General features: G+C 34.6%; 1 protein-coding gene across 1 annotated transcript in view; it reads right to left on the reverse strand.

The window, feature by feature from the left end:
- LOC125672113 (uncharacterized) overlaps positions 1 to 27,806 on the reverse strand; it is a 197,988-nt gene that overhangs the window by 65,207 nt on the left and 104,975 nt on the right. The window contains exons 31-36 of the mRNA XM_056161740.1: positions 25,726 to 25,815; positions 19,113 to 19,226; positions 13,841 to 14,077; positions 7,746 to 7,887; positions 2,344 to 2,477; positions 43 to 258 (exon numbers count right to left, since the gene is read on the reverse strand). Of these exons, the coding sequence (XP_056017715.1) occupies positions 43 to 258; positions 2,344 to 2,477; positions 7,746 to 7,887; positions 13,841 to 14,077; positions 19,113 to 19,226; positions 25,726 to 25,815 (933 nt within the window). The remainder of the gene's footprint in view (positions 1 to 42; positions 259 to 2,343; positions 2,478 to 7,745; positions 7,888 to 13,840; positions 14,078 to 19,112; positions 19,227 to 25,725; positions 25,816 to 27,806) is intronic.

Raw genomic sequence — 27,806 nt, forward strand, 5'->3', positions numbered from 1 at the left:
TTTTATAAATTTTGCTGAGACCACAAATAAAACAATACTTACCTAACTGGTATGGGTAATCACAGAAACATTTAGGTGCTAGTGTTGTGTAGTCATTAACACATCCACCATTTGGACATGGTGTATTGCTACAGAAATTTTTGGTGACCTGGCAATGTCTTCCACTGAATCCAGACCTGCAGCCACAGGTGTAGCTATCGACACCATCATTACATGTACCATTATACAAACAACCATCTCTGTGGGAATCACAGTCATCTAAAATTATACATACATATATCACATGACCCAACTGTTTTGTACACAGTATTGTTTAGAAATACATAAAGCTTCCATTGAATCCCAATAATGGGCCCATGGGCCAGAGTGTTCACCTGAGTCACCTTGCTCTGACCCGTAAGCTTTGGGGCCCTGAATTGTGGCCCTACACCTTTATTAATCACTAAACAAATGTAAATACACTACATTTCTCAAGTACTTGTAACACATCAATTTCACAAACTATAAAGTTGGTGATATTGAACAAAATCTTGAAAATTCTAGATCTGCTATAGACCCACTTGGGCCCAGTTGGATAATAAGTACAATAAATCTGAATTTACATTCAATATACATGCAGATGGTTGATTTTAATTTTCATATTCAATTTGACACATATTAGCCTTGTTCCTCAAAAGTTTCTGCAAATAACATTTATAATAACACAGGTTATGTATTTTTCTACATTTGCGACCTTCATATCCCAAACAAACCAAAGAAAACATTTTATCATCTGAATGACACGTACTGTTAATATTTTGATAATGTTACCTATATACTATGGTGCTCCTACATTGCTAATTAACAGGTTACATTACAGTGTGACATCATTCAAATCTTATTTCACAAGATCAAAATCAACTCCTGTCATAGATGTTGATTTTGATCTTGTGAAATAAAATACCTAGGTATACACCCCATTTGAGAAGCTTCTGTGAGAAATAAGCCCGAATCTGCGATCAGGCGTCAAAATAAAAAATGCAGAATTTAATTAAAAACCTGTAATTTGCCTCTATCAACCCATTTTCATAGAAATATGTTTCACATTTGAATTTTTTAAGCTTTTTACATTGCCACAAGGACTAAGCAGATTTAGTAACCAGTGCTCAATGCAACCAGCATAACAATTACACCCTCCCTCTTTTCTAAAATTCATCTACCTCAAACTCTTTCCACAATATTTCTTGAACTAATAAGGATTTTTAAATTTGAAAAAAAATATTCTACATTCAGTATTCTTAAATCATCTAACTAAAGAAGCATCCAGGAAAATAAATCAAAGGGGGACCTTAAAGTATTTTTTCTGACCCATCATGTAAACTTTTATCACTCATATGATATTTCAAACAAAAAAAGGGTCAGCCCACAACTTCTTCAGATCCTCCACACCACTGTACAGAAAAAGCTTACTTAAACTTTTAGCTCAGGTGAGCTAAAAACTGGTTCCTGATTTTTATATGCAGAAAAACAGAGGTTTGAATTTTCCTCAATTAGATTTGCCACTTCATCATTTGTATTATGGCACCAAAAAAAAAAAAAGGACCTAGATGTCACATATATTGTTTTGCCCCATCCATGATTGATAATACATTTTGTTATACATTACACCTTAATTCAAAAAGTATGACATACTGCATTGTGCAAGATGAATTTGTGCCACACAAGTTCATAATCTCAGGTCAACAAAATGCGACTCCTTATCCAAAAGGACGGTTGATAGGATTATGGGAATTTTCATTCCATGTTGATAATTCGTAGGATGTACATGTGATCTTGTCAATCTGAATTTTTTGAGCTCGATCATTGCACTTGCTATCATTATTTACTTATTTCATTAACAACACAGAATATACTCCTGTTAACAAGTTAATCAAGTATGTGCATATCCATCTTTTAATAAAAGGAACCTTTTTTTATAAATGAATATAAAAAGCTTCCCTATATAGATACAAAAAATATCTATTTTTAAGAAATTGAAATGCTGTCCATGGAAAATCAGGCATAGGTTGGCACACCAACATAAACTGGGATTGAATTTTTTTTTTTTAAAATATTCATAGAAGTTAAAATACTGAAACCTGTAACAATATATCCATGTAAGGGGAAATTCTGTATGTACAATAAACTATACATTTTTGATAGGGAAATTCAGGAATAATATTACTGATGTACATGATAGATAAGTGGCACCCAGCTGACCTGTCATGTGCCACCTGTACTATAGGCAGTACCTGATTTTCAACAGACAGCCTCTTCATTGTAGGAATTCCTTAAAGCAGGCTTAAATGTACTTATTTGACCTACTTGCATTCACTGAACAGTTCACTCCTGAGTAACCTGCTTTACAAATGCACTGTCTTCTGACAGCACCCCAGGAGACACAACTAGCACCATTCTGACAAGGGTTCGGTGAACACAGATTCTGCACCAAGTCACATCTATAAATGAAATGTTATTGCATAGGAAAATTATAAATTTCTTTGAATGTATGCAATATGATTTTGTAATACTCAGATTGTCAACAAGTTCAAAGAATCATAATCAAGAATTTGATGTGTTTTAATTCAAACAATGTAATACTCAATCCTTTCATGCTGAAATTGTCATAGATTTGATAATGAATGATGTCCATTTATTACAAGAAAGAATGGCCAGTCCACAAAAATATACCGTCATAGTCACTTGTAGGAAAAATTGACTGCCATAAAATTGTGTACTTTCAATAAAAAACGAGAGGGTAATACTGCAGTTATCTCCTCCGCAGTTCGTTGTGAAATAATTAAATTTTGACAATCAACAGAAAACACGAGGCCCATGGGCCACATCACTCACCCGAGTCATCTTGGCCCATATTTCAATTTTTTTTGTCTTTTCGACACTTTTTATCCATCCGTCAAAGACGGGACATATTATGGTATAACGTCGTCTGAACAGAACTTGTAGGTAAAACTTTGATCCCCTATTGTGGCCACATCCTACGTACTTCCGGTGGTTACGAGTTTAACAACCTTGAATCTGCACTGTGTCAGGAAGCTTTCATGAACAAGACTAATGGAGTATGGCTTTTGCCAAGTTTGGTTGAAATTGGCCCAGTGGTTCTGGAGAAGAAGCCGAAAATGTAAAAAGTTTACAGACAGATGGACTGTCAGACGACGGACAACAGGCGATCAGAAAAGCTTACTTGAGCTTTCAGTTAAAGTGAGCTAAAAACCAAATAAATTGTTTCCTTAAGGCTATTGTCCCTTGCTCAGACCGGCTGCATGTGGTGGAGCAATACTGCCTGGCTCTCACAGGATACATGAAGGTTAACTGAGGTGGAAATTAATAAGTGATTGAACCCCTCAATCGAGAAAGTGTAAAATCACGTACATTAATGGATAACAAATTCCTTGAGGTTTTTGTGCTGCTTACCAGTGTACTACCTGTCAGAAGGGATGCGAACTGAGTATAATTAAGTTTTCCAAATGAAAATTAAATTTATTCTGTTTTTAAAATGGCTGATAGCTTTTACACAATTTTTTGTTTGAGGAGTATGCATACCAAGTTTGATGGTCCTAGCCCCAATAGTTCGGTCTGTATTCTGCCTACTAGGTTTTCCTATTAACTGATACTACAACCTTGACCTTTTGACCTTGAAAAACAATAGGCATCTTCCTCTCACCATGGTGATTAAATGTATTAAGTTGCAAGATCCTAGCTCCAATAGTTTGGTCTGCATTCCGCCTACAAGTTTTTATGACCTTGACACTTGACCTTTAGAAACAATCACCATCTTCTTCTCATCAAATGTACAGAGTTGCAAGATCCTGGAACTTGCGGTGCATTTTGCATTCTGCCTACAAGGTCTGTAAAGACGACACTATACCATAACAAGTCCCGTCTTTGACAGACGGATAAAACGTGTTGAAAAGACAAAATTATTTTTAAAAATGTAACAAGAAGCCCATGGGCCACATTGCTCACCTGAGTCACCTTGGTCTATATATAAAGATTTTCCCTTTATATTCGCATGTTAAACTTTGATTCCTATTATGGTCCCAACCTACTCCAGGGGCCAGGATTTTTACAAACTTGAATCTGCATTTTCAAGTTATGAGCCAGACAAGTTTTTGCCATATATGGCCATATCTTCTTAATGAAAAGTCACAGTGACCTGGTTTTAATGTGCGACACACCTTCTACCCAAGATGTATCTACAGACAAAGTTTGATGATTCTAGGCCTTGTAGTATTTAAGTTAAGGGTCGGACACGAAAAAGTTAACAGACGGACAGACAGACGGATATCTTCTTAATGAAAAGTCACAGTGACCTGGTTTTAATGTGCGACACACCTTCTATCCAAGATGTATCTACAGACAAAGTTTGATGATTCTAGGCCTTGTAGTATTTAAGTTACGGGTCGGACACGAAAAAGCTAACAGACGGACGGACGGACAGACAGACGGACATGAACACCATACCATAATACGTCCCGTCTTAAGACGGGCGTATAAAAAGTATTGTGGATTTGAACCATGATGAAAAGGAACCTCAGCATATAGTGACAGCAGAGTATCTTACTGTGCTACACTAATTTTAAGATCTGAGGGGATAAAAACAGGTTCCCTAATTTTTCGTAGGATTTCAGTGAATTTCAACCCCAGGACAGGGGTGTCCCTAAAAAAATCCTATTGCAAATTGTTCTTCTTTGCAACCAATCATAATATCATAATTTCATTTACGGATAGACCTGCAATGAAGGACTTCAATGCCAAAATTCATGCCAAAATCAGTGCTTAATGTGAATAACACTGTTTATGTCAGCTCTGAATTGATCCTTTACCCCTCTTTACAATAGGATTATTGTGATCGAAGGAGATTATAATGAAGAATTTTTTGGGTTATTCAACTTTTTGCAAGAAATAGCACTTCCAAAGAATTACATATAAAGAACATAGAATGTAAATGTCTATCTAGCATAAGAGGATATCGATATTGACTACAATATACAGCTTAGCTGCAGATCTGGAGCTCTCTGAGAAAATATTGGAACAGATCAGATTTCTCAGAGAGCTACAGTTGAACTTCAGTATCTGGAACACTGATATCTCAAATACCATGGCTATGTCAAAGTGATTCAGAAGTCCCAACCACTTATTCTTTAAGGATTTTACCCTCAATATCGTGAATCCTCAGATATCTCGAGGTTTTTTCTCGGTCCCACCCAGTTCAAGATAACTAGGATTGACTGTATATACAGCTTAAATATTCACTCCTAGTTATTTTCACATTTCATTCCATTTGACTTTGACCTTCAAGATATGGGCCTTTAATTCTCCATATCAACAGGCTGTTCTTTTCTTTGTAAAGTTAAAATTCCTCTTTATATGGTCCTATCATTGCTCCAGACTGTGGTTTTGACATTTGGCTATTGTTCCTACTCTTTCCTTCTGTTAAAAGAATTTTAGTCGAAGTTGGAAGATAACCATTTTTATATTTTATAGCCATCAAGTTTTCCCTTGAACCTTTACCATAAAATCAGCAGAATTTTCTTCCATCTACATTTTTCCACTGTAGATTCACAAAGTATGAAATTTCAGGAAAAAGCAAATTTTTTTTGCTAACTTGCTTTATATATGTTTGTGTTACTGTGTAGCTTGTAACAACATGGCAAAAATTCCATTGTCATGGAAAGGAAGTTTATTAATTTTCCTAGTTGGTTGAATGGTCTAACATGCTGCTAGGTTTGGTTCCACAGACCAAGGCTAGGGCAGAAATGGGTACCGCATATACTCGCCTATAAGTCGGATTTTTGGGAGTCAATTTTTGGTCCAAAACTCCATGTCCGACTTATAGGCGCATCCTAAGAAGATTGGTATTTTTCTGGGCGGCGTAATGTAGTGTTTTTTAAACATCTCTGATGATTATCATGGACTACCACACAAATGGTTATTGTTCACAAATATCTAGACATATTGTATTGTTTATGTATTTTAAAATTGTGTATAAAGTACAAGTATTTACATATTTGTATCTAGTTACGGTAACTAATACTTTCAATTCAACTAATTTATCGTTTATCGGTAAAATTGAATTACGAACCCGATTTAATATTGAAATATTCATATCATACATGCCAACTTTCCCGATTTGTGCGGGATTCTCCCGATTTGAAGCAGTTGAAAAGGCAAATCCCGATAACCCGATCGGGATTGCAAAAATACCCCGAAATCCCGATTTTCTAAAAATATCTCCCATTTCACGACAACAAACTCCCATTTCCACCCGGAATTTGAAATCCCATGTCATTTCTGAACTGGCCAATCAGAAATCAGGACAATAGTCAGCCATTACTGTTTACCTGTGTCGCATGGTATTGGGGTGGTGTATTTACCTGGTCTGCCTGTGTCGGGGTGCTTATTGGACAGTGCGAAGCATGTTTTGATGGTAATTAATCGGGAAGACGGATTTCAAATTGACATGTCCTTTACACAAACGTGAATGACAACGATGATAGTGTCACCACCAAACAATCGGACATTCCCGATTTTTGCCCATCGCTGACAGCATCCAAAATTTTTATGCAATAAGGTACGTCAAATATTTTTTTTTTCCAACTATAATAATATAGGCTATCCGAATCTATCTGTCTATAGCGATGTATTATATAGTATATATATTGTAGCATTCAATAGACTTTGTGATGCGTAATTCACACAAGTCTACTGAATTTTATATTAGCAAGTAGCCTTAATTTACAAGTAAAAACGTATATTTAAAATGTTTTTCCTTGTTAATTATTTCAGATGTCATGGGTGCAAAGGTTTTGTTCGCAAACTTCATAGCAGGACAGATCACTCCTTTTCTGGTTGCAATGCAGATTGTTCCACCAGACTCTGCAAGCCCATGTTTACAGACAAGCAAGATCGCCTTTGTGGTCGTACCTAAATGCATGTGCTTAAGTTTTGATATATAGACCAGCCAATGTTTATATGGTGTAAAAGGATGCAACTTTATTATTTGATAATATGTATGTGACTTGTTGGAGAGGATTGTTTGCTGAATAGATAATTTTAATAAAAAATTTATGTACATGTTAAAATGTTGTGATTTTTGAGCTTTGAAAAAAGGTCGTCGCGCGCAAAATCCCCCATTAAAATTAAAAGTTGGCATGTATGTCATATGTATACCGGCTGAAATATATTTCATAAAAGATTGAATATTGTTAATGGATAATTTAGATCATCATTCTTGACTCTTAAAAACTCTATTGTTGATACAATGAATTATAAGGGGATCCCACAATAACAGTTTTCACTAAGTAAACACAGTGTCAGGTACTGGTAATTAGGAGACTATAATTGCTTAGGTAAACAAGGAATCATTGTCCATAATAGATCAAGGGTTGCATTTAAACCCCAAACAGATATGGTTTGGATATTGAGCACCTCATAATTATTAATTTCTCTAAATATTTTTTGAAACACAGGTAAAAACACTAGAGCATTGACTTGAAATTGTCAACCGATTCTGACAAAAATTTGTACCGACTTATAAGAGGGTCAATGGCAAATTCCTACAAAATAACCCTAAAAAATACATAACTGACATATAGGCGAGTATATACGGTATATCCATGTCAAGTGAATTTCTCTCTGTTTCACATAACACACCATTCACAATATATACAATCAGTTACAATTGCTTTGCATCTGAATTTTACTACCTTGGTTGAGAATATTCCCCAACAATAGGACACAGGCAGACAGGTTGACCATCTGCTTTGTCTTGACACATCCCATGTGAGCTGCAACTGTCTGGTTTACACTGATCATTCAAGTCAGTCTCACACTGCTTACCACTAAACACTGCAAATATTCATGGATAAATAAAATTTAATGTACAAATAGTCACAAAAAGTAATGAATTATGTCCAAGTGATGCAATGGTTATTGCTATCAAACAACTAGTGGGCATATACTATAAGTGTAGCATTCATAATAATTATTTGTTCTTATAGAAATCTATAATTGCTAGTGTCAGTGAATTAGAGTTAACAATGAAGCATACCACTGAGGATACAAGCAATAACAAGATGCAGGCTTTCAAGTGACATTTTGCAAAAAATAAGGGCCATTTTAAAGGCAAAATTATCAAAAATAAGGGCCTTTTTAAGGATTTTTAAGGGCTTTTTAGACAAAAATAAGGGTTAAATTTACAAATCAATAGGAAAGAAAAAATGTTTTACTCACCATTTGCAAGAGCAATAATACAAAAATTAATTACCCACTCAGAAAATCATACCAGTGGTCATCAACAGCCATATTCGGCATTCAGCACAAACCATGATATAATTCAGGTATAACTAATCCCATGGCTCACAATGCTGAATATAGCTGATAACCATCAAGATGTCTTCTGAGATGTACATTTAATCAACATATTCATTTTTTGAAAGTATACTAAGACTAAATCTAATAAAATCCAACACTTACTTTATGTCAAATTTATTTAAACTTTCAAAATTTGAAAATGTAGGAATTTCCACAAAAAATTAGGGCTTTTTTAGGATTCTAAAGCTCAAATAAGGAAAATAAGGGCTGTTGTAGAAAAATAAGGAAAATAAGGGCCCGCTTGAAAGCCTGCAAGATGTGTTTTTGAAACATTGTGCCCCCTAGAGTGGCTATGGTCAATTGTGACCATGATAAATGACCTTCAAAAGTAATCTTGGACCTTGATCATTAAGTTTTGAAGTCACTATCTTGTATACTTTTAAAATTTATCTTTGATCATTGTTGGGAGGAGGGTGGGGGAGGTAGATCTTCATAAACATATTCATTAGAATGGCTTCACGGATTGAGAGACTTATCAATAATCTAAAGCCCACACTACATACCTTACTTACACATCATCTTGACAAAATTCTTATTATTTTATTGTTATACATGTATTAGAAAGATTTTGAAAAATTCCCACTGCCAATATTTGAATCTCTACAGTCTTAAATGATAGTTTCCAAAATTGAAACTATGTATGCAAAACAACAATTTTACCTGTATTTTTTTCTTATAAAAATCCTTATTGTTGGAAGTGAGGTCTTAAGTTTGAAAAACCTTGAATAATTATTATATCAAAAGAGGATGACTCCACATAAATGTGACAAATTGTACCCTTCTTGACAAAATTTGCATTCTTATGCAAAACTTCCAACCTCAGAGAAAAAAATTCTATTAAAATGCAAACAAAACACCCTTTTGTATCATTCCAGGAAAAATCACAAAAACTTCATATAGAATGATTGAGGTCTTGCATCATTCGATCTTTTGATGGTGAAATCGTACTTCATACAAGATGTTTTAAGCCATTAAATAAAATTTTGGTGTAATGAGCCACCTTAAGGGTTAGCAAGTTATTTGATTGAAAAATAGTTTGACTGCTTTTTGGTATTTTCATAATTTGACCTTGAAGAAATGAGTCATGGTAAACAAGAGATGTTTGTAAAACACATATGCCCCCCATGGTGCAAAATTGAAAAGGGTTATACACACACACATCATTTAATTGAGAATAGTATCATCAATTCAAAATATTGAGCAGACAATATCTTCCTATGTCAAGAGTGGATTGACCATGTGACCTAAAAATCAATAGGGGTCATCAACTCCTGAAGATGTACCAGTGTACCAAGTTTGATGTCTGTCAAGCAAAGGGTTCTCAAGATATTGAACGGACAGTATATTCCTATGTCCAATTTGACCCTTGACTTTTGACCATGTGACCTTAAAATAATTAGTAGTCATCTTCTCCTGAAGATGTACCAGTGTACCAAGTTTGATGTCTGTCAAGCAAAGGGTTCTCAAGATATTGAGCGGACAGTATATTCCCATGTACAGTTTAACCCTTGACCTTTGACCACGCGACCTCAAAATCAGTAGGTGTCATCTTCTCCTGAAGATGTACCAGTGTACCAAGTTTAATGTCTGTCAAGCAAAGGGTTCTCAAGATATGGAGCAGACAGTATATTCCAATGTCCAGTTTGACCCTTGACCTTTGACCATGTGATCTGAAAACCAATAGGGGTAATTTTCTCGTGAAGATGTACCAGTGTACCAAGTTTGATGTCTGTCAAGCGAAGGGTTCTCAATATATTGAACGGACAGTATATTCCTGTCTAGTGTGACCCTTGACCTTTGACCATGTGACCTTAAAATCAATAGTGGTCATCTTCTCCTGAAGTCGTATCAGTGTACTAAGTTTGATGTCTGTCAAGAAAAGGGTTCTCAAGATACTGAGCAGACATTATATTCCCATGTCAAGTTTGACCCTTGACCTTTGACCATGTGACCTCAAAATCAATAGGGGTCATCTTCTCTTGAAGATGTACCAGTGTATCAAGTTTGATGTCTGTCAAGCAAAGGGTTCTCGAGATATTTAACGGACAGTATATTCCTATGTCCAGTTTGACCCTTGACCTTTGACCATGTGACCTCAAAATCAATGGGGGTCATCTTCTTCTGAAGATGTACTGGCATACCAAGTTTGATGTCTGTCAAGCAAAGGGTTCTCTAGACATTGAATGGTCAGTATATTCCTATGCCCAGTTTGACCCTTGACCTTTGACCATATGACCTCAAAATCAATAGGGGTCATCTACTCCTTAGGATGTACCAGTGTGCCAAGTTTGATGTCTTTCAAACAAAGGGTTCTCAAGATATTGAGCGGACATTATATTCCTATGTCCAGAGTAGATTGACCCTTGACCTTTGGACCTGAAAAACAATAGGGATCCTCTTCTACTCATAACTAACCCACATATGAAATATCATTATCATCAAGTGAATGGTTCTCAAGATATTGAGCGGACAACACATGGTCTACAGACCGACCGACATACCGACCGACCGACAGGTGAAAAACAATATGCCCCCTCTTTTTCAAAGGGGGGCATAAAAATTGTAATGCAGTGCATCACAGCTTAATCTCATTGATGGAAGTTCCAAATTTCAAGTCTTCAAGCCAAAAGGTGCTAGAGTTATGGCTGGGTTGTATTTTTCTTAACTTTGAATAAAGAAATGGGTCAAGGTAAAAAAGTTGGGACAGTGAATCTTGCTTTCATGTTTCAAGATTGAAGTCTATGGAGCGCCAAATTAACAAACTCAAATGATTGAAGATATCTTTAATTATTTGAGATACAGACCCTGAAGCATGCTACTACACCCCCAAAGCATATCATTCCGTGCAAACCATTCAGCGATCTGTGCAGACTGTTCACTGTTCCATACAAACCGTTCCCTGTTCTGTGCAAACAGTTTAGCATTCCGTGCAAACCGTTTCGTACAAAATCGTTCTGTACATGATCAAGCCACGCCCATAGAAACGTGCAGATCGTTTCAAACACACCCTTAGAAACTTACAGACCGTGTAAGTCATTTCAGTATGAGATGTAGAACAGGTGGACATTGTTGGGAATTTGAGCAATTATTTCAAAATGTCTCTAAGACAGACTTTCAACAGTGAAAATCTGCAAATAATGGAAAGACAGTTATAATAAAACCACCAGGCAGATACCAATTTAACACTCTCAGTAGTTTCCAACAAGTGCAGCGACATGATATATCTCTGCCCTCTGTACATTTTTTTTTTTTTTTTGCATATAGGAATAATTTATTTGTCTTGTTACACTTGCATGATCAACTTTCCCTTTTTAAATAAAAAATATTTTTATCAAAATTGTTTATAGGAACTGTCTGCATAATGCAAAGACCAACCTGTGTGTAACTTGTATATTCTATGCAAATGCCAAGGTGTTTTATTTTTTACCCAAATTAGAGGTCAACAAATTCAGGTATTTGAAAGTATAGACCCTAAATCGTACTACTACACCACTTGCACGAAACGGTACAAAACGATTCTTGCACAGACAGTGAACGGTTGGCACGAAACGCTGAACGATCTGCACGGAATGGTGAATGGTCTGCATGGAAAAGTGAACTTTTTGCACGAAACGCTGCGCACAAAATGTTGACCACTTTGTAGGCGTGGCGTGCACGTTTTGTGAATGGTCTGCATGAAATGGTAGGCGTGGCCTGCACTCTTTGATTTTTTCGGTATTATTTGGTTCAAATAGTTTCAATATAATGGCAGTATTCTAGTTATTAAAAAAAGGTTGAGAAAGAAATGATAATGATTCATTTTAAAATGATTGCTCATGTACAAGGCAGTAAATTTCATTTTTTACTTACGGTATTAATTTCGGAAATAAAAAAAAATATATGCAAAAATCATATTGTCACAGAATATTGATCAATCAAATTTTATTGATTCATTGCTCTATTAAATTCATTGAAATTGAATATGAAATGGTTTCGTCTGTTTCACTATTTTTGTGCATTCATTCTGGGTGTTGTTAAAATATATTTGCAATTTGTATATTCCAGGCCTCTTCCCAAAGACAGATTTTAAATAAACCTATACATTTTATATACATGTATGAAAACATATGAATTGATTTCAAAAAACTTCTCGTCAGGAAAGACTGAAACATTTTTGGGCGGGGAGGTTTGTGAATGGTCTGCACGAAACAATAGGCATGACCTGTATGCTTTGATTTTTTCGGCATTATTTATTTCATCTTGGGGTTTGTTTAAACAGGGAATTGTTTAATGACTTGTGAACACGTTGGAATAAAAGGAAATGAATATATTTTTTAACTTTGGAAATAAAGGAAAAAGATGCATGGAATATTGATTATTCAACTTTATTCATTCATTGCTCTATCAAATTCATTGAAAAAGTTGCATCTGTTTCGCTATTTTTGTACGAATCAATCTGAATGCCGTTAAAACATGTGTGCAATTTGTATATTCCATGCCTTTTGTTAAAGACAGATGTTGAATAAACCTATACATTTTTAAAATACATGTATGACAACAGATAAAATGATTAAAAATAAACTTCTCGTTAGGTAAGACAGGAACATATTCTCGGGCGAGAGTTGGATCTAGATATCGTATTAGCCAGTCGACAAGGTATTAGCCAGTCGATAAGAACCTGTCACCTTGGATAAGAAGGGAAAATACAAAACAGAAAGAAACAATCAAAATATGATTGAAATAGATTGTGCTAAATGGTCTGCGGTGAACGGTTTGCAAAAAATGCTGACTACTTTGTAGGCTTAAAATTGGCTCGCACGCAATGTGAACGGTCTGCACGAAACTGTAGGCATGGCCTGCACGCTTTGATTTTTTTCGGCATTATTTGGTTCGTCCTGGGGTTAGTAAAAAGAAGAAATAGTTTCAATATAATGGCAATATTCTAGATATTAAAAAAGGTTGAGAAAGAAAATTTGGTTTGAAGAAGAACAAGTGCTAATTGTAACAGGGACCATTACAGATGTTCCCCAAACATGCCCCTATTTACCAAATGGTGTCATATTTTAGTACATTGCATGTGTTAAGTGTCTCAATATACAACTATTTCATAATGTTCAGTCCATTTCATACTGAAGAAATCAGTTTTAAACATTTAAGTATTATCCAATAAAATTTCAGCACATGTGCTTGTGGTACTCGATACATTATGAATCCCGATATATATCTACAAGATAAATTTCAAAAGACTTCAATTAAATAACGTTGAAGGAACTGACAGCAAGTCCAACATATGAAGACTAAAAACAATGCACATGCGGGCATGCGCAGTTCTTACATTGAAGGTTTTAGTGGTATGTACCTATATATGACCTCATTCTCATTCCATAACTTTGAAAGGGAGACAGGATTATTGTGTACCGGTACTTGGAGAACACCTTTGAGTACTTACAGTATGTGTGATTACAGATTTTGTAAAAGTATTTAGAATCTCCAGAGGCGTAGGCTTTTGGAGAAACATCTTTGTATATGATGAAGCAAAAGCTTTGCAGGTGGTACATGGCTTTGCATTTCTCGTCTTGATCACATTCTTGTTTACAGAGAGCGAGGGACTTCTTTTGTGTTCTTTCATAATCAGCATCATCAACAACAAAACTACCACTCCATTCCTGCAGTATGCAACTTGTCACTACAAATTCAGAAAATAAAGTGATTGTCATTATGGTATAACTGATTTTGTTCAAATGATATTTTTGAACTAAACTACAGACATGTGCTGAAAACAGATTTATGAAATGAAATATTAAAAGACACAACGCATGTTTCTAAACTTTTTCATTTTTTACAGCAAAATTAATTCTTTTCATGCCTAAAACTACTTTAAATGTGTTTTTAATGAATATTTTGCATAGTTTTCGAGTTTGAAAGCAATGGAATTCAAATCTTGTGATATGCATATTTACTTTCGCCATTATGTGTGATGTCATATGCGCCCTCGGGTTTGAAAAAATTTATTAGCCATTTCATAAACAGATTAGATTTAATCTGCAATATACTAATTATCACATTCACAGCTTCTAAATAACATTGCGTTAAGGTGTTTTGTGCCATTTAAGGGTGTACTAGTCGGTAGAAAGGATTTAGACTGAGTATTTTTAAATTTTTCGAAGGAAGGTATCAGAAAAAAGACGTGGATAATTTTTGTTGGAGCCAGAACATTACCTGATAAACTGTGAGAAAATGGATACATCGAAGCTATAAGCACTGCTAAGCCTACAGCATATACAAAATTCTGTTCTGGTCTTCAAAATCAATACACAATCGTATCAACTGACCTTCACCTTGTAATAACATATTAACTTGTGCTCCCAGTTTCTACCAACTGGTAGATTTACAAAACAAATTTAAAGATACAAAATAACTAGACTTTTAATTATAGATAATAGAATATTGTATTTCCTAACTTTAAATTGAATTATAAAATTATTTCTCATTGAACTTGTAACATCTTGAGTGCATCAGTACGCTATAACACAGTGCTCCCACTTCCTAACGATGTGCAGATCACAATTCAAAAATAATAATAAGATTGCTTGATTAAAATAAAATATGATTTTCACTTTAAATTAGATTATTTTTATTCATTTGTCTGTGTGGTTTTTTCTTCTTTTAATTTTTTTCTTTTCAAAATGCACCCGTGACAGTAGCTAGGCCTGGTTGTCAACAATGTAACATATCATAATTTGTCTAATCCTAAAATAAATATTAACTGGACTGTTTATTTTAGAAAAATTACAGATGTATAAAGGAATAACATTATCAAACAGTGTTTAGACAGCGACCCATATAAACATTATTTACTTGCGATATTGCCGATTTCATACATGTACTTGCTTTCCTCGCTATATTTGGGTATTAACATCGGTATTTGTATGCAATGGTGACAAAAATATATAAAACTTGAGAAAATTTGTCAACATCAATTTAAATGTAGTCCTTGGTGAATAAATTAGGCCGGTAAAAGCTGAGTTTTATCTTACACTACTTTCACAATCAGTTGATCGAAGAAGGGTGCATATGTCGTCACTGTACCACGAGACTACCTAACTTTTGAAATCGGCCGGCCCCGGCTTAGATTTAATTCTGTATTGTGGTTAATTATCTCAATATTTCAGCGAACGAACTATTAGAATAAATTACTATAAGCTAAAGGAAGACAAAATGCATTTAATTTTGCATACTTTGAAAACATGAGATATGTCCTTTAAAAAATAACATATCAACCATTGACCATAGCTGGTAAAAGACTGAAGAATAACAAAATACTCAAGTATTTTTCTAAAATTAAGCTTTTAGTACTATCTGTTGATATTGACAATGCAATTCTGATTATATGACTGTATAATTCCGAGCTTTCTGATTGGTCAAGATCAAACAAATTAGAACAAGAGGCCCATGGGCCACATCGCTCACCTGAATCACCTTGGCTCACATTTAAAGATTTTCCCTATATATTTGCATGTAAAACTTTGATCCCAATTGTGACCCCAAACTACTCCCAGGGGCCATGATTTTTTCAACATTGAATCTGGACTAGATCAGTAAGCTTTCATGTGAATGTAAACTTTTCTGGCTTAGTGATTTTTCAGAAGATTTTTAATGATTTTCCCTATAAATTTGTATGTAAAAATTGATCCCCTATTGTGGCCTCATCTTACCCCCGGGGGCCATGATTTAAACAAACTTGAATATGCACTATGTCAGGAAGCTTTCATGTAAATTTCCACTTTCATGGCCCAGTAGTTTTTGAGAAGAAGATTTTTAAAGATTTCCCTATAGTATATATTTGTATGCAAAACTTTGACCCCCCCCCCCTTGTGGCCCCATCCTACCCCCTGGGGGGGCCACAATTTTAACAAACTTAAATCTGCAATATGTCAAAAAGCTTTTTATCAGCTTTTCTGACTCAGTGGTTCTTGAGAAGAAGATTTTTAAAGATTTTCCCTATACATTTGTATGTAAAACTTTGATCCCCTATTGTGGCCTCATCATATCCCCGGGGGTCATGATTTATTCAAACTTGATTCTGCACTATGTCAGGAAGCTTTCATGTAAATCTCAGCTTTTCTGGCTTTGTGGTTCTTGAGAAGAAGATTTTTAAAGATGTTTCCTATATATTTGTAAGTAAAACTTTGATTCCCTATTGTGGCTCCATCATACCCCTGGGGGCCATCATTTGAACAAACTTGAATCTGCACTATGTCAGGAAGCTTTCATGTAAATCTCAGCTTTTCTGCCTCAGTGGTTCTTGAGAAGATTTTTCGTATATATTTGTATGTAAAACTTTGATCCCCTATTATGGCCCCATCCGACCCCGGGGGGCCATGATTTGAACAAACTTGAATCTGTACTATATCAGGCAGCTTTCATGTAAATTTCAGCTTTTCTGGCCCAGTGGTTCTTGAGAAGAATATTTTTAAATGACCCCACCCTATTTTTGTGATTATCTCCCCTTTGAAAGGGACATGGCCCTTCATTTCAACAAACTTGAAAGCCCTTCACTCAAGGATGTTTTTGGTCAAGTTTGGTTGAAATTGGCCAAGTGGTTCTGGAGAAGTCGAAAACGTAAAAAGTTTACAGACAGACGGCCGGCTGGACAACAGGCGATCAGAAAAGCTCACTTGAGCTTTCAGCTCAGGTGAGCTAAAAAAAAAAAAAAAAAAAAAAAGAAGAACATTATTCACCTCCACATGGTCCAGGTGAATGTAACATTTGATTTTTCCAACACTGGACAAAAATTCAATTGACAAATTCAATACTGATAAGATTGATTATTATTTTTTAGTCATCCATTGAAAACTTGAGTCTCTAATCACTTTTGACTAAGTCTTGCACTTTAGCTTTAAATAAAATGACTGACAAGATATCATTTTGAAAGCTCTAGTAAAATTAAATGCAATATTTTTATAAATAATTCAATCATCTGATAAAACAATCATTAACATTTTCTCTCAATACAATGCTTCAACTAACCATGAAATGTAATATTCACCTTGCTCTCCTGAGGCTCGGTGAATAATGTACTACAGAGGTAGCTAAAGCATTGTATTCACTGAGAAAAAGTCAATAATTGTATAATATTGCAGGTACGAGCAATGGAATTTTGATATATTTAAATACATCACAGGATATTTGGAACATAATCTTGGTAATCTTTAAGTAAACAAGTCCAATTATAAAATATACATAATATGCAAGTTTTGATTGAATCATGGGACATATAATTAAAACTACTGAAGGCAAAAGTAAATTCTAAATATCAACCTTTGCCAATTTTGCAAATTACCTTTGCATTCATTACATTAATTGCAACATCTTCCATAGAACATACATGTATATTTTCTTTACTATCAAATAATTTTTTGCAATTTCATAGGCCTAGGAAATCATCTTTAATATTTTGTAAAAGGTTGAAGCTTATTCTTTAAAAGCTATTGGAGTTAAGGTAGCTCATTACACTAATATTTTATTTCAAGGCTCGTTAAAACACCTCTTATGAAGTATGATTTTAACCATCGAAAGAGTGATAAAAGCTCTCAAGTATTTTATATGAAGTTTTTGTGATTTATATCCTGGAATGATAAAAAAAAAAGATGCTTTAAAGGTTTGAAAATAAGATACTCTTAAAGTCCAGACTTTGCTGTGATTTGATGCATAATTCAAATATCTAAGAAACATGCCTAAATGACTCAGATATACGTTCTAATTTTTTGAATAAAAAAATATTTATGAAAATTGAAAACATTTGCTTACAGATAAAAATTTTCAAATAACATGTCAATTAGATTTAAGATATATCAGAGAAATATACTTTCAAAAGAAATTGAAGTGAAATGGTCAAATTTCAGAAATATTACGATTTTTCAAATTTGAACCAAGCCTGATCGAAATTATAAAAAAGTAGTCATAGAGAACATTGTAATCAGAAAATTTCATTTCCATGATGTGAAATGGTTTACAAATTAAACAAATTTATAAAGGAAACTAATTTCTTGATGAAAAGTGCTTACAATTAGCAACAATATGATTATTTTAGTAGTTTCTATCAATTTTGATTGGGATCGGTATTGTTTTCTCTTGTTTGAATATAGTGATATATCTGAAATTTGGTCATTTCGATTTCTTTTTAAAGTATATTTCTTCGATATATCTCTTTTCTAACTGACATGTTTTTTGAAGATTTTATCCATAGTATTAGATTGAAAAAATATCAACCAATAACGTTTTTTATTTTCTAAAAAATTTGAATGGTTTTTTTTTCTGAGTCTTTTAGGCATGTTTTATTAGATATTCCTATCATGCACAATTCACAGCAAAATCTCTTATTTGCAAACAAAACACCTTTTTTTTTTTTATCCTTCTGGGAATTTTTTTAAAAAATCATATAAAATAATTGAGAGCTTGTATCACTCTTATGATGGTGAAATCATACTCCATAAGAGGTGTTTTAACGAGCCATTACTAGTAAATAAAAATTTGGTGTAATGAGCTACCTTAAGCGAGTATCTTTAAGAATGAAGTTGTGACAAATAGACAGGCCAAGGTCAGGGATAGAGATCAGTATGCAAGGCAACAATAAAAGTTAACAACATGATTAAATGACTCTGTAAATGAAATATAATACAATTGAGATAAATAAAGTATATAATAAAGACAAGACTAACATGAAGGGCATGTACAGTTAAAGCTGCTGCCATCTTGAACACAGGTTCCTCCATTAAAACAAGGCATGGATTGGCAAACATCAAGGGCAGTTTCACATGAATTACCACTGTATCCTGTTCAAAAGAGCAAAAGAGTGTTTTCATGGATTAAAACATATGATTTTAAGGAATTCGCACAGATTACATTTGTTTATAAAAAGAAAAACAAGGTTTATGTCAAACAATTACCATATGTACTTGCCTAGGAGTTGGATTTTGGTCCAAAACTTTATGTTCGATTTATAAACAAGTCCTAAGAATGATAGGCATTTTTCTGGACTGCTTAATGTATAGTATTTTTTAAACAACTCTGATAATTATCATTCTTATCATTGACAGAAGTCTAGACATATTATATTATATATGTATTCTATGATTATGCATAAAGTACAAGTATTTACATATTCTAATGATTTGATTTTATCGTAAGTTTATATTGTTTCATTTTCTAAAATATTTACATAACTCTCAATAACTTGACTTACGGTAAATCTATCATTTATTGGTAAAATTGAATTGCGAACCCGATTTAATATTGAAATATTCATATCTACTGTCTAAAACGTTTTTGATAAAGGATTGTTAAAAGATAATTTAGACTACAATTATTGACTCTATTACAACGTGATTGTTTATGAAATTAACTGTATCCCATGCAAACGGTTTTCTCGGGGCAAGTGTCACTAAGTAAACACAGTGTCAGGGAAAGGATAGAGTTGATTAAGAGATGATAATTGTGTAGCTAAACGAATGACAAATTACTCATGATAATAATAGATCAAGTGTAGTGGGTAAACCAAAATACAACAGACATGACTTCTCCAGGATAATTGTGCTGACAGTGATGACGCTGTCCTATCACAACACTCACCAGGGATTTTAAAGTCACAATTAATGTGTATTGGTATAGTAAGCCTGACTCTATTTACTCTATCCTCCTTGGTTCAAAAGATATAAACAAGATTAAACTTGTTGAAAAGTAGGTCAAAGCCCTAGGTCAAAAGTTTTAGTACCAAATGAAAGGCCTGATCATGAAGAATCTATATGTGAAATATCTTAGCCCTATCCCTCTTGGTTCAAAATGTAAAATCAAGGTTAAAGTTTTTGAAAAGTAAACCAAAGTCCAAGGTTAAGGTCACTAGGTCACAAGTCTTGGTACCAAATGAAAGGCCTGATCATGAGGCAATATCAAAGCCTTATCTCACTGGGTTAAAAAAATAAAGCCAAGGTTAAAGTTTTTGAAAAGTCTAAGTCCAAGGTCAAATATATCGGTACCAAAGGAAAGGTTGGTCATGAGAAATCTTTAAGTGAAATATGAAAGCCCCATCTTCCTTGGTTGAAAAGATATAGCCAAGGTTAAAGTTTTCCCCTTTAAGTGCAACGCCAATGTCGACACCAGGGTCATGACAATACTCTCCAGACATTCATCCCGATGAGCTAAGAAAAAGAGACCAACCATGAAAAGCATGAATTCTTTATAACACCAGAATATCATTTTTTACCACATTGCTTGGTGTTCTCATTTGCACCTCAGTTTTAAAAGTATCCTTTATTTTAAATTTTGAGTTGAGTCAGTGAAAGTGTCTTCAGGGTATATGAGTGTGTATTCTTGTAGATTTGTGCAGTTTGAAAAAGATTTTACTGTATAATATTTACATTCACTGAAACTTTCTATTGGAGAAGGCTTATATAGGCTGCAAGCCTGCTGCCTAATCCATTTATGTTTCATACATAATAAAATATTGTTTAAATTTAAATTAACTTTTCTATTATATTTCTTTTGAAATTGACATTGCTTCCATCTGCAAAAATGTATATGTTTGTTGCAAACTAGTTTGATCCAGTTTTTTAGCACCACCTGTCTGCATAATCATTACCAAATATGGAGCGATCATCAAGGTCAAAGATGCATTGGCTGTTCCATTTAACGTAATGATTGGGTAAACCATATGGTATTTTAGTACTTATATCTAGTTTATATTCTTAAAAAATACATGAAAATGTAAATACAAACAAGAGGCCCATGGGCCACATCGCTCACCTGAACAGCCAGTTCCTAGCAATAAACAAGCTTGAACAAAACTATCATTATACAAGCAGCTTGGTTCCGAATACACTTTTCAAAGGTAACGACTAAAAATTCATTGATTATCAAACTTAATTATTGAACTTGAATACAAATTCATCAAATATCATAATGCCCTTAGACAGATATGGCCTTTCAAAGTAACAAATTTCATCTATGGATGCTTTATGCCATTTAGTTTGGTTTCCTTCACATGTAAAACTTTGATCCCCTATTGTGGCCCACCCAACCCCAGGGGTCATGAGTTTTACAAACTTTAATCTCCACTTTGTCAGGAAGCTTTCATGTAAATTTCATTTTTTTTCTGCCCCTGTGGGTCTTGAGAAGATTTTTAAATTACCACACCCTGTTTTTGCATTTTTGTGATTATCTCCCCTTTGAAGGGGACATGGCCCTTCATTTGAACAAACATGAATCCCCTTCACCTAAAGATGATTTGTATCAAGGTTGATTTAAATTGGCCCAATGGTTCTGGAGAAGAAGCTATTCCTATATATCAACATGTAAAACTTTGATCCCCTAATGTGGTCCCACCCTACCCTCTAGGGTTATGATCTGAACAAATTTGAATCTACCGGTACTCTATATCAAGAAGCTTTCACTTAAATCTTTATAGCCAGGTGGTTCTTGAGAAGAACATTATTAAAAGATTTTCCCTATATAGTCACATGCAAAACTCTGGTATCATCAATTTTACAAGTTTGGTAAAGGACTACCTATTTTTTCTAAACATCTATTTAGTATCAATAGCACTAAAGAAGGTGTTATTTAAGTGTTTTACATATAAACACTATATACCAAGTTTGGCCCCACCCTAGGGTGAGAAACGCTACCCTGGGAATCATAAAATTTACAATTTTGGTAGAGGCCTTCCTGCTCTACATCATGATGCATTTAGTTTTTCTTACACATGTGTGGTTCCAGAGAAATTTATTTTTGAAAATTGGTCAATTTTTGGCAGTTTTTGCTGCACCCCAAAGGCCCCAGGGGTGCAGGAGTCCTGAAAATTACAACTTATGTCCCCCTTGTCCAAAAAATGCTTCATACCAAATTTGAAAAGAATTGGAATGGTAGTTATCAAGAAGTTAAAAATGTTCAACTGTTAACACACGACAGACGACGGACGCAGACCAATTGCAGAAGTCACCTGAGTAACTCAGGTGAGCTAATAAATCTAAATTTGTAAGCGGTTACCATATTTTGGATATATTGTTATAAAATAAGTGTTTAGCTGCATTGCTTATGCATTTATTATTACAGATTACCATTACTTGGATGTGGTGTAATAATTCTATCTATCAAGGTTTTGCAAAAACTGTTGTTTAATGACCAAAGTAAAGAATTCATCTCATAAAGTTACAACATCTACTGTCAGATGATTTTAAATAGCATTGGTAATTTAATACACGTACATTATGATGATAAATATACTGGTAGCCTTAAGGATCAGTATTCAAGCATTGTTGGTCAGTCACACTTCTTTTACCTCCCATGGGACACAATGCCGATATTTCCACTGGAAGGTGTGTCTCAGCTTCTTTATGCTATTGGTCGCTTTACCATTCCTTATTGCGATATTCAACCAATGAAAAAGCCCCCTATTTCCATTGTTCAGGAGCATAGAAAAACAAGGCTTCTGATGCGAGATGCTTTACAACTTCTTTGTCAGTTTGTGTTAAAATCAATTTTATTCAAAATATAAACAAACCTAACTACTTATCTCTTTCCCCCTTCATCTGGAACACTTTTATGACCATTGACTCATTGAATTTGCCTACCTGATTTAATTTATTTGTACATAGGCTGCATGCAAGTAATGTGTCTGTTGGGTGAAAGTTGTGGCACTCTACAGCATAGCTGTACAGTTCAAGTGAAGTTTTTTACGACAGAGCCCTGTAAACTCGATCTTTGAAAGTGACACAACAAAACACACACACTTTCATAGGTGCGGCCACGACTGCTGATACTTAAGAGTTTTGTGAATACTTACAACAATTCCCATTGGTCCTAGATAGGTCATGTAAGGTCATACATTTTAATGAGTTATGCGAAAATATTGACGTTGTGTCCCACAAGAGGTAAAAGAAGTGCGACTGACTGTGGGTTTCTTATGATGGTATCCAAGGAACAGTGTTGTGAACATATGATAGTAAATAAAACTTACCAACATACCAAGTATCAAAGGTCTATGTCAAAAAACGAAAAAAGTTATGGTCCTATGTCAAAAAACGAAAAAGTTATGGTCCAGACAACAACAAAAAATGCTCAAAGGTAAAAAGAAATGGAACGCAACATACCACATTCCAAATATCAAAGGCCTATGTCAAAAGACAACAAGAGGTCCATGGGCCACATCGCTCACCTGAGTCACCTTGGCCCATATCTGAAGACTTTCCATATATATTTGCATGTAAAACCTTAGTCCCTATTATGGCCCAAACTACCCTTTGCAAACTTGGATCTACACTATGTCAGAAAGCTTTCATGTAAATGTCAACTTCTTTGGCCCAATGGTTCTTGAGAAGAAGATTTTTAAAGCTTTTTCCTATATTTGTATGTAAAACTTTGAATCCCCCCCCCCCCCACTTGTGGCCCCATCCTACCCCCCGGGGGCCATGATTTGAACAAACTTGGATCTGCACTATGTCAGAAAGTTTTCATGTAAAAATCAGCTTTTCTGGCTCAGTGGTTCTTGAGAAGAAGATTTTTCCTATATATTTGTATGTAAAACTTTGATCCCCTATTGTGCAGTCTTCGACGTTAACCAGTGGCCCGATGCCCGAGGCCAGTAAAATCGGGACCGGGCTTCTTAAAATATTAAACCCTGGAGTCCGGCGGGCCTGTAAATGTTTTCTTATATGTTCTGTATATATTACAAATAAAGCGTGAGATTGACTCAGACTAAATGTCATGACTTAGTAGTCAAATTTAGCATAGAAAAATTATCAACCACGCTGCCTTTTCTGAAGTATAGGGAGGGGGCTCGTCCGGGAAATTCAAAACCACCCAAGCGTATTTCACAATCACAACCATCCGATAAAAAAAACACAAAAAAAAAACTGTCGTACGAGGAGAAAAAAATGAAACTTCATGCCCCATTGGACCGAGGGTAGGCCTTGGCTAACATTTGATTGACAAAATGTTTTGTACGCGGTGTATACAAAACAAAGTTGAACATGAGCTGCTGATGTATCTGCGAGATTAATATGTTGAAAAATAAAATAAGATCATCCTTTTGATGTCAGTTGTTCTCTAACTATTATCATCTTGACCTGTATTTTCCTACAGTAGAACATACATGTATCTATAGTGTAGAATCAGCAAATGACAAGAGGTTAAATTAGAAAAAAAACATTTTGGGCCTGCAAAATATTGTTCGGGCTTGCACAATTATTATACTGGGAGGCCCGAGGGGCCTGTGCTTTACAAAGTTTTTCGTGAAGACTAATTGTGGCCCCATCCAACCCCAGGAGCCCATGATTTGAACAAACTTGAATCTGCATTATGTCTGGAAGCTTTCATGTAAATCTCAGCTTTTCTGGCTTTGTGGTTCTTGAGAAGATTTTTAAAGTTTTTCCCTATATATTTGTATGTAAAACTTTGATCCCCCCTTGTGGCCCCATCCTACCACCAGGGGCCATGATTTGAACAAACTTGAATCTGCAATATGTCAGGAAGCTTTCAGGTAAATTTCAGCTCTTCTGGCCCAGTGGTTCTTGAGAAGAAGATTTTTAAATGACCCCACTCTATTTTTGCATTTTTGTGATTATCTCCCCTTTGAAAGGGACATGGCCCTTCATTTGAACAAACTTGAAAGCCCTTCACCCAAGGATGCTTTTGGCCAAGTTTGGTTGAAATTGGCCCAGTGGTTCTGGAGAAGTTGAAAATGTGAAAAGTTTACAAACAGACGGACAGCGGACAAAATGTGATCAGAATAGCTCACTTGAATCTTCGGTTCAGGTGAGCTAAAAAAGTTATGGCCATGACAAACTTTGTATGAGAAGCAGAAGAAGAATTTGCACTAAAACAATATGTCCCCCTTCTAGGAAGGGGAGACATAATAAAGGCATTTTGAGATATACTGCATTCTGTAGCTTTCGAATTTATTTTTGAATTGAGATGAGATTTTCAACTCCAAAATGTTACTGGACGAAGGTTACAAGATACATTTGTCAATGCATTGCGAATGCTGTCTGTGTATACGTGATATCAAAAGTCGCAGAATGCAGAACAAAATGCTTTTACTTATTCATTTCTTAACTGTTGGGTACCTTGTAATAAGAGTTACAAGCCTTACTCTCTCATATATACTAAGGTTATCTGGATGCTCGGAAGGCCTCCAACATTTACATCATCAAATTAAATATCAAAGTCACGTAAACGGAAACAGAAGAAATCACTCTGAGAAAATATATATGTTTGAATATGAAATTTCACTAGAAAAGTAGCATTGCTGAAATCTACATCTAAATACAGTAACTATAATACCTTCATCACAAGCACAAACTGCTTCATGGTTTAGAAAGTGGCATTTTCCATTTCCACAGTTCTTCTTTGTTGTATTACATTCTGCTGGATCTGCACATTTAAAAAAAAATTGTTTGAAGAAAGTCTTAACAAAACATTAATATATATATAAACAAATATGTTTACTGTTATTATCTATGACGTCATAATATGCTTAACGTAAAATCCTTTTCCCTTCATTCGTTTATGACGTGGTTATGTACGTGAAATGTTAGGACGCCTTTATGACGTCAAACCATTTCAAAACTATTTTAAAATGTAACGCCTGAGGATTATAAAATGAAAGCGCTTGCGTTAAATTTTTAACTTTGTGTACTGTTTATTCTATTTCTTTTAATATATATATATATATATATATATATATATATATATATATAAAGCATTATTTTACTTACAAAATTAAAACTAGAGGCCATTCATTCAAATTAAGAAGGATATTTAAATAGCTCAACCCTCATGTTACTTACCAAATTAATGAATCAAAGTAGAAAACTGTATTAATTTCCACTTAATATGGTTTACATTAAATCAATAACCAAAGAAAATGAATATATGCTACCACCTTTTTAAAGATGTCAGACATACAAACACAAATTAGAAAATTGCACATTTTCATTAAACAGCATAATAAAAACAGGTTTAAAATCAGTCAATGATATTAAGATTTGCAAACCACAAGCCATTCGGGCAACCATTTTCAGGAAATCCACATGCCCAACCTCAATTTCACTTGCCCGAAGAAAAAATGTAATTATATGCATGCGAAATCTGAATAATTTTCAAGACAAATCCGGAACAGACCGAGTGAAGATGCGTAATTAATGGGACGAATGACTGTTTGGGGCGAGTTATTCTAATTCTATGACTTGTGCATGCGTGTAATATCTATTTACTTCCGCTTGTCAAATTAAAACTCCGATGGGTAATTTTTTTTTACAAGCCAGTCAGACTTGTTGCCAAGCAGATTTTACAGGAAAATCACTGGCCGCGGGCGTTCGGACTTACCGCTAATTTCACAGATTGTAAAATGACAAAATTTTAATTTCAACAGTTTAAAAGAACTGATAATTCATAAATGTATTATATAAATTAATTGTGGATATCAGGGAAATCATTTAAAAGACATGCAATAAGAAGTTATTGCCCTTGACAATATTTGATCGATTCTTTATAGACAAGATTGCTACTTGTACCCTGGTGTCCCCCATCATCACAAAAAAGTTAAAGTACAAAAGACCTATAATTCCTGTAAAATTTGTCGAATCAAAATGATGGTACAATATGATCAACTACATATGGTGACTAACAATTCTACCAAATTTGAACAAAATCCGTACAGCGGTCTCTGAGGAGTTGCATCCAATGTTCCTACTTAGTGTAGCACGTACAAATTCAACAAAGTCTTATAACTCATAAAATTTGTCAAACTAAAATGACGGTGTAATATGATTAACCACATATGGTGACTAACAACCCTAAACAAGAGGCCCATGGGCCACATCACTCACCTGAGTCACTCTGGCATATCTAAAGATTTTCCATATATATTCGCACGTAAAACTTTGGTCCCTATTGTGGCCCCAACCTACCCCCAAGGACCATGATTTTTACAAACTTGAATCTGCACTATGTCAGGAAGCTTTCATATAAATGTAAACTTCTTTGGTCAAATGGATCTTGAGAAGATTTTTAAAGATTTTCTCTATATATTAGTATGTAAAACTTTAATCTCATATTGTGGCCCCATCCTAACCCCGGGGACCATGATTTTAACAAACTTGAATCTGCTCTATGTTGGGAAGCTTTCATGCAAATTTGTACTTTCCAAGTCCAGTGGTTCTTGAGAAGAAGATATTTAAAGATTTTCTCCATATATATTTGAATGTAAAACTTTGATCCCCTATTGTAGCCCCATCCAACCCCTGGGGGCCATGATTTTGATTTGACAAACTTGAATCTGCATAATGTCAGGACACTTTCATGTAAATTTGTACTTTCCTGGCCCGGTGGTTCTTGAGAAGAAGATTTTCCCTATATATTTG

This window comes from Ostrea edulis, chromosome 4 (genome assembly GCF_947568905.1).
Source record: "Ostrea edulis chromosome 4, xbOstEdul1.1, whole genome shotgun sequence".
Lineage (NCBI taxonomy): Eukaryota > Metazoa > Mollusca > Bivalvia > Ostreida > Ostreidae > Ostrea > Ostrea edulis.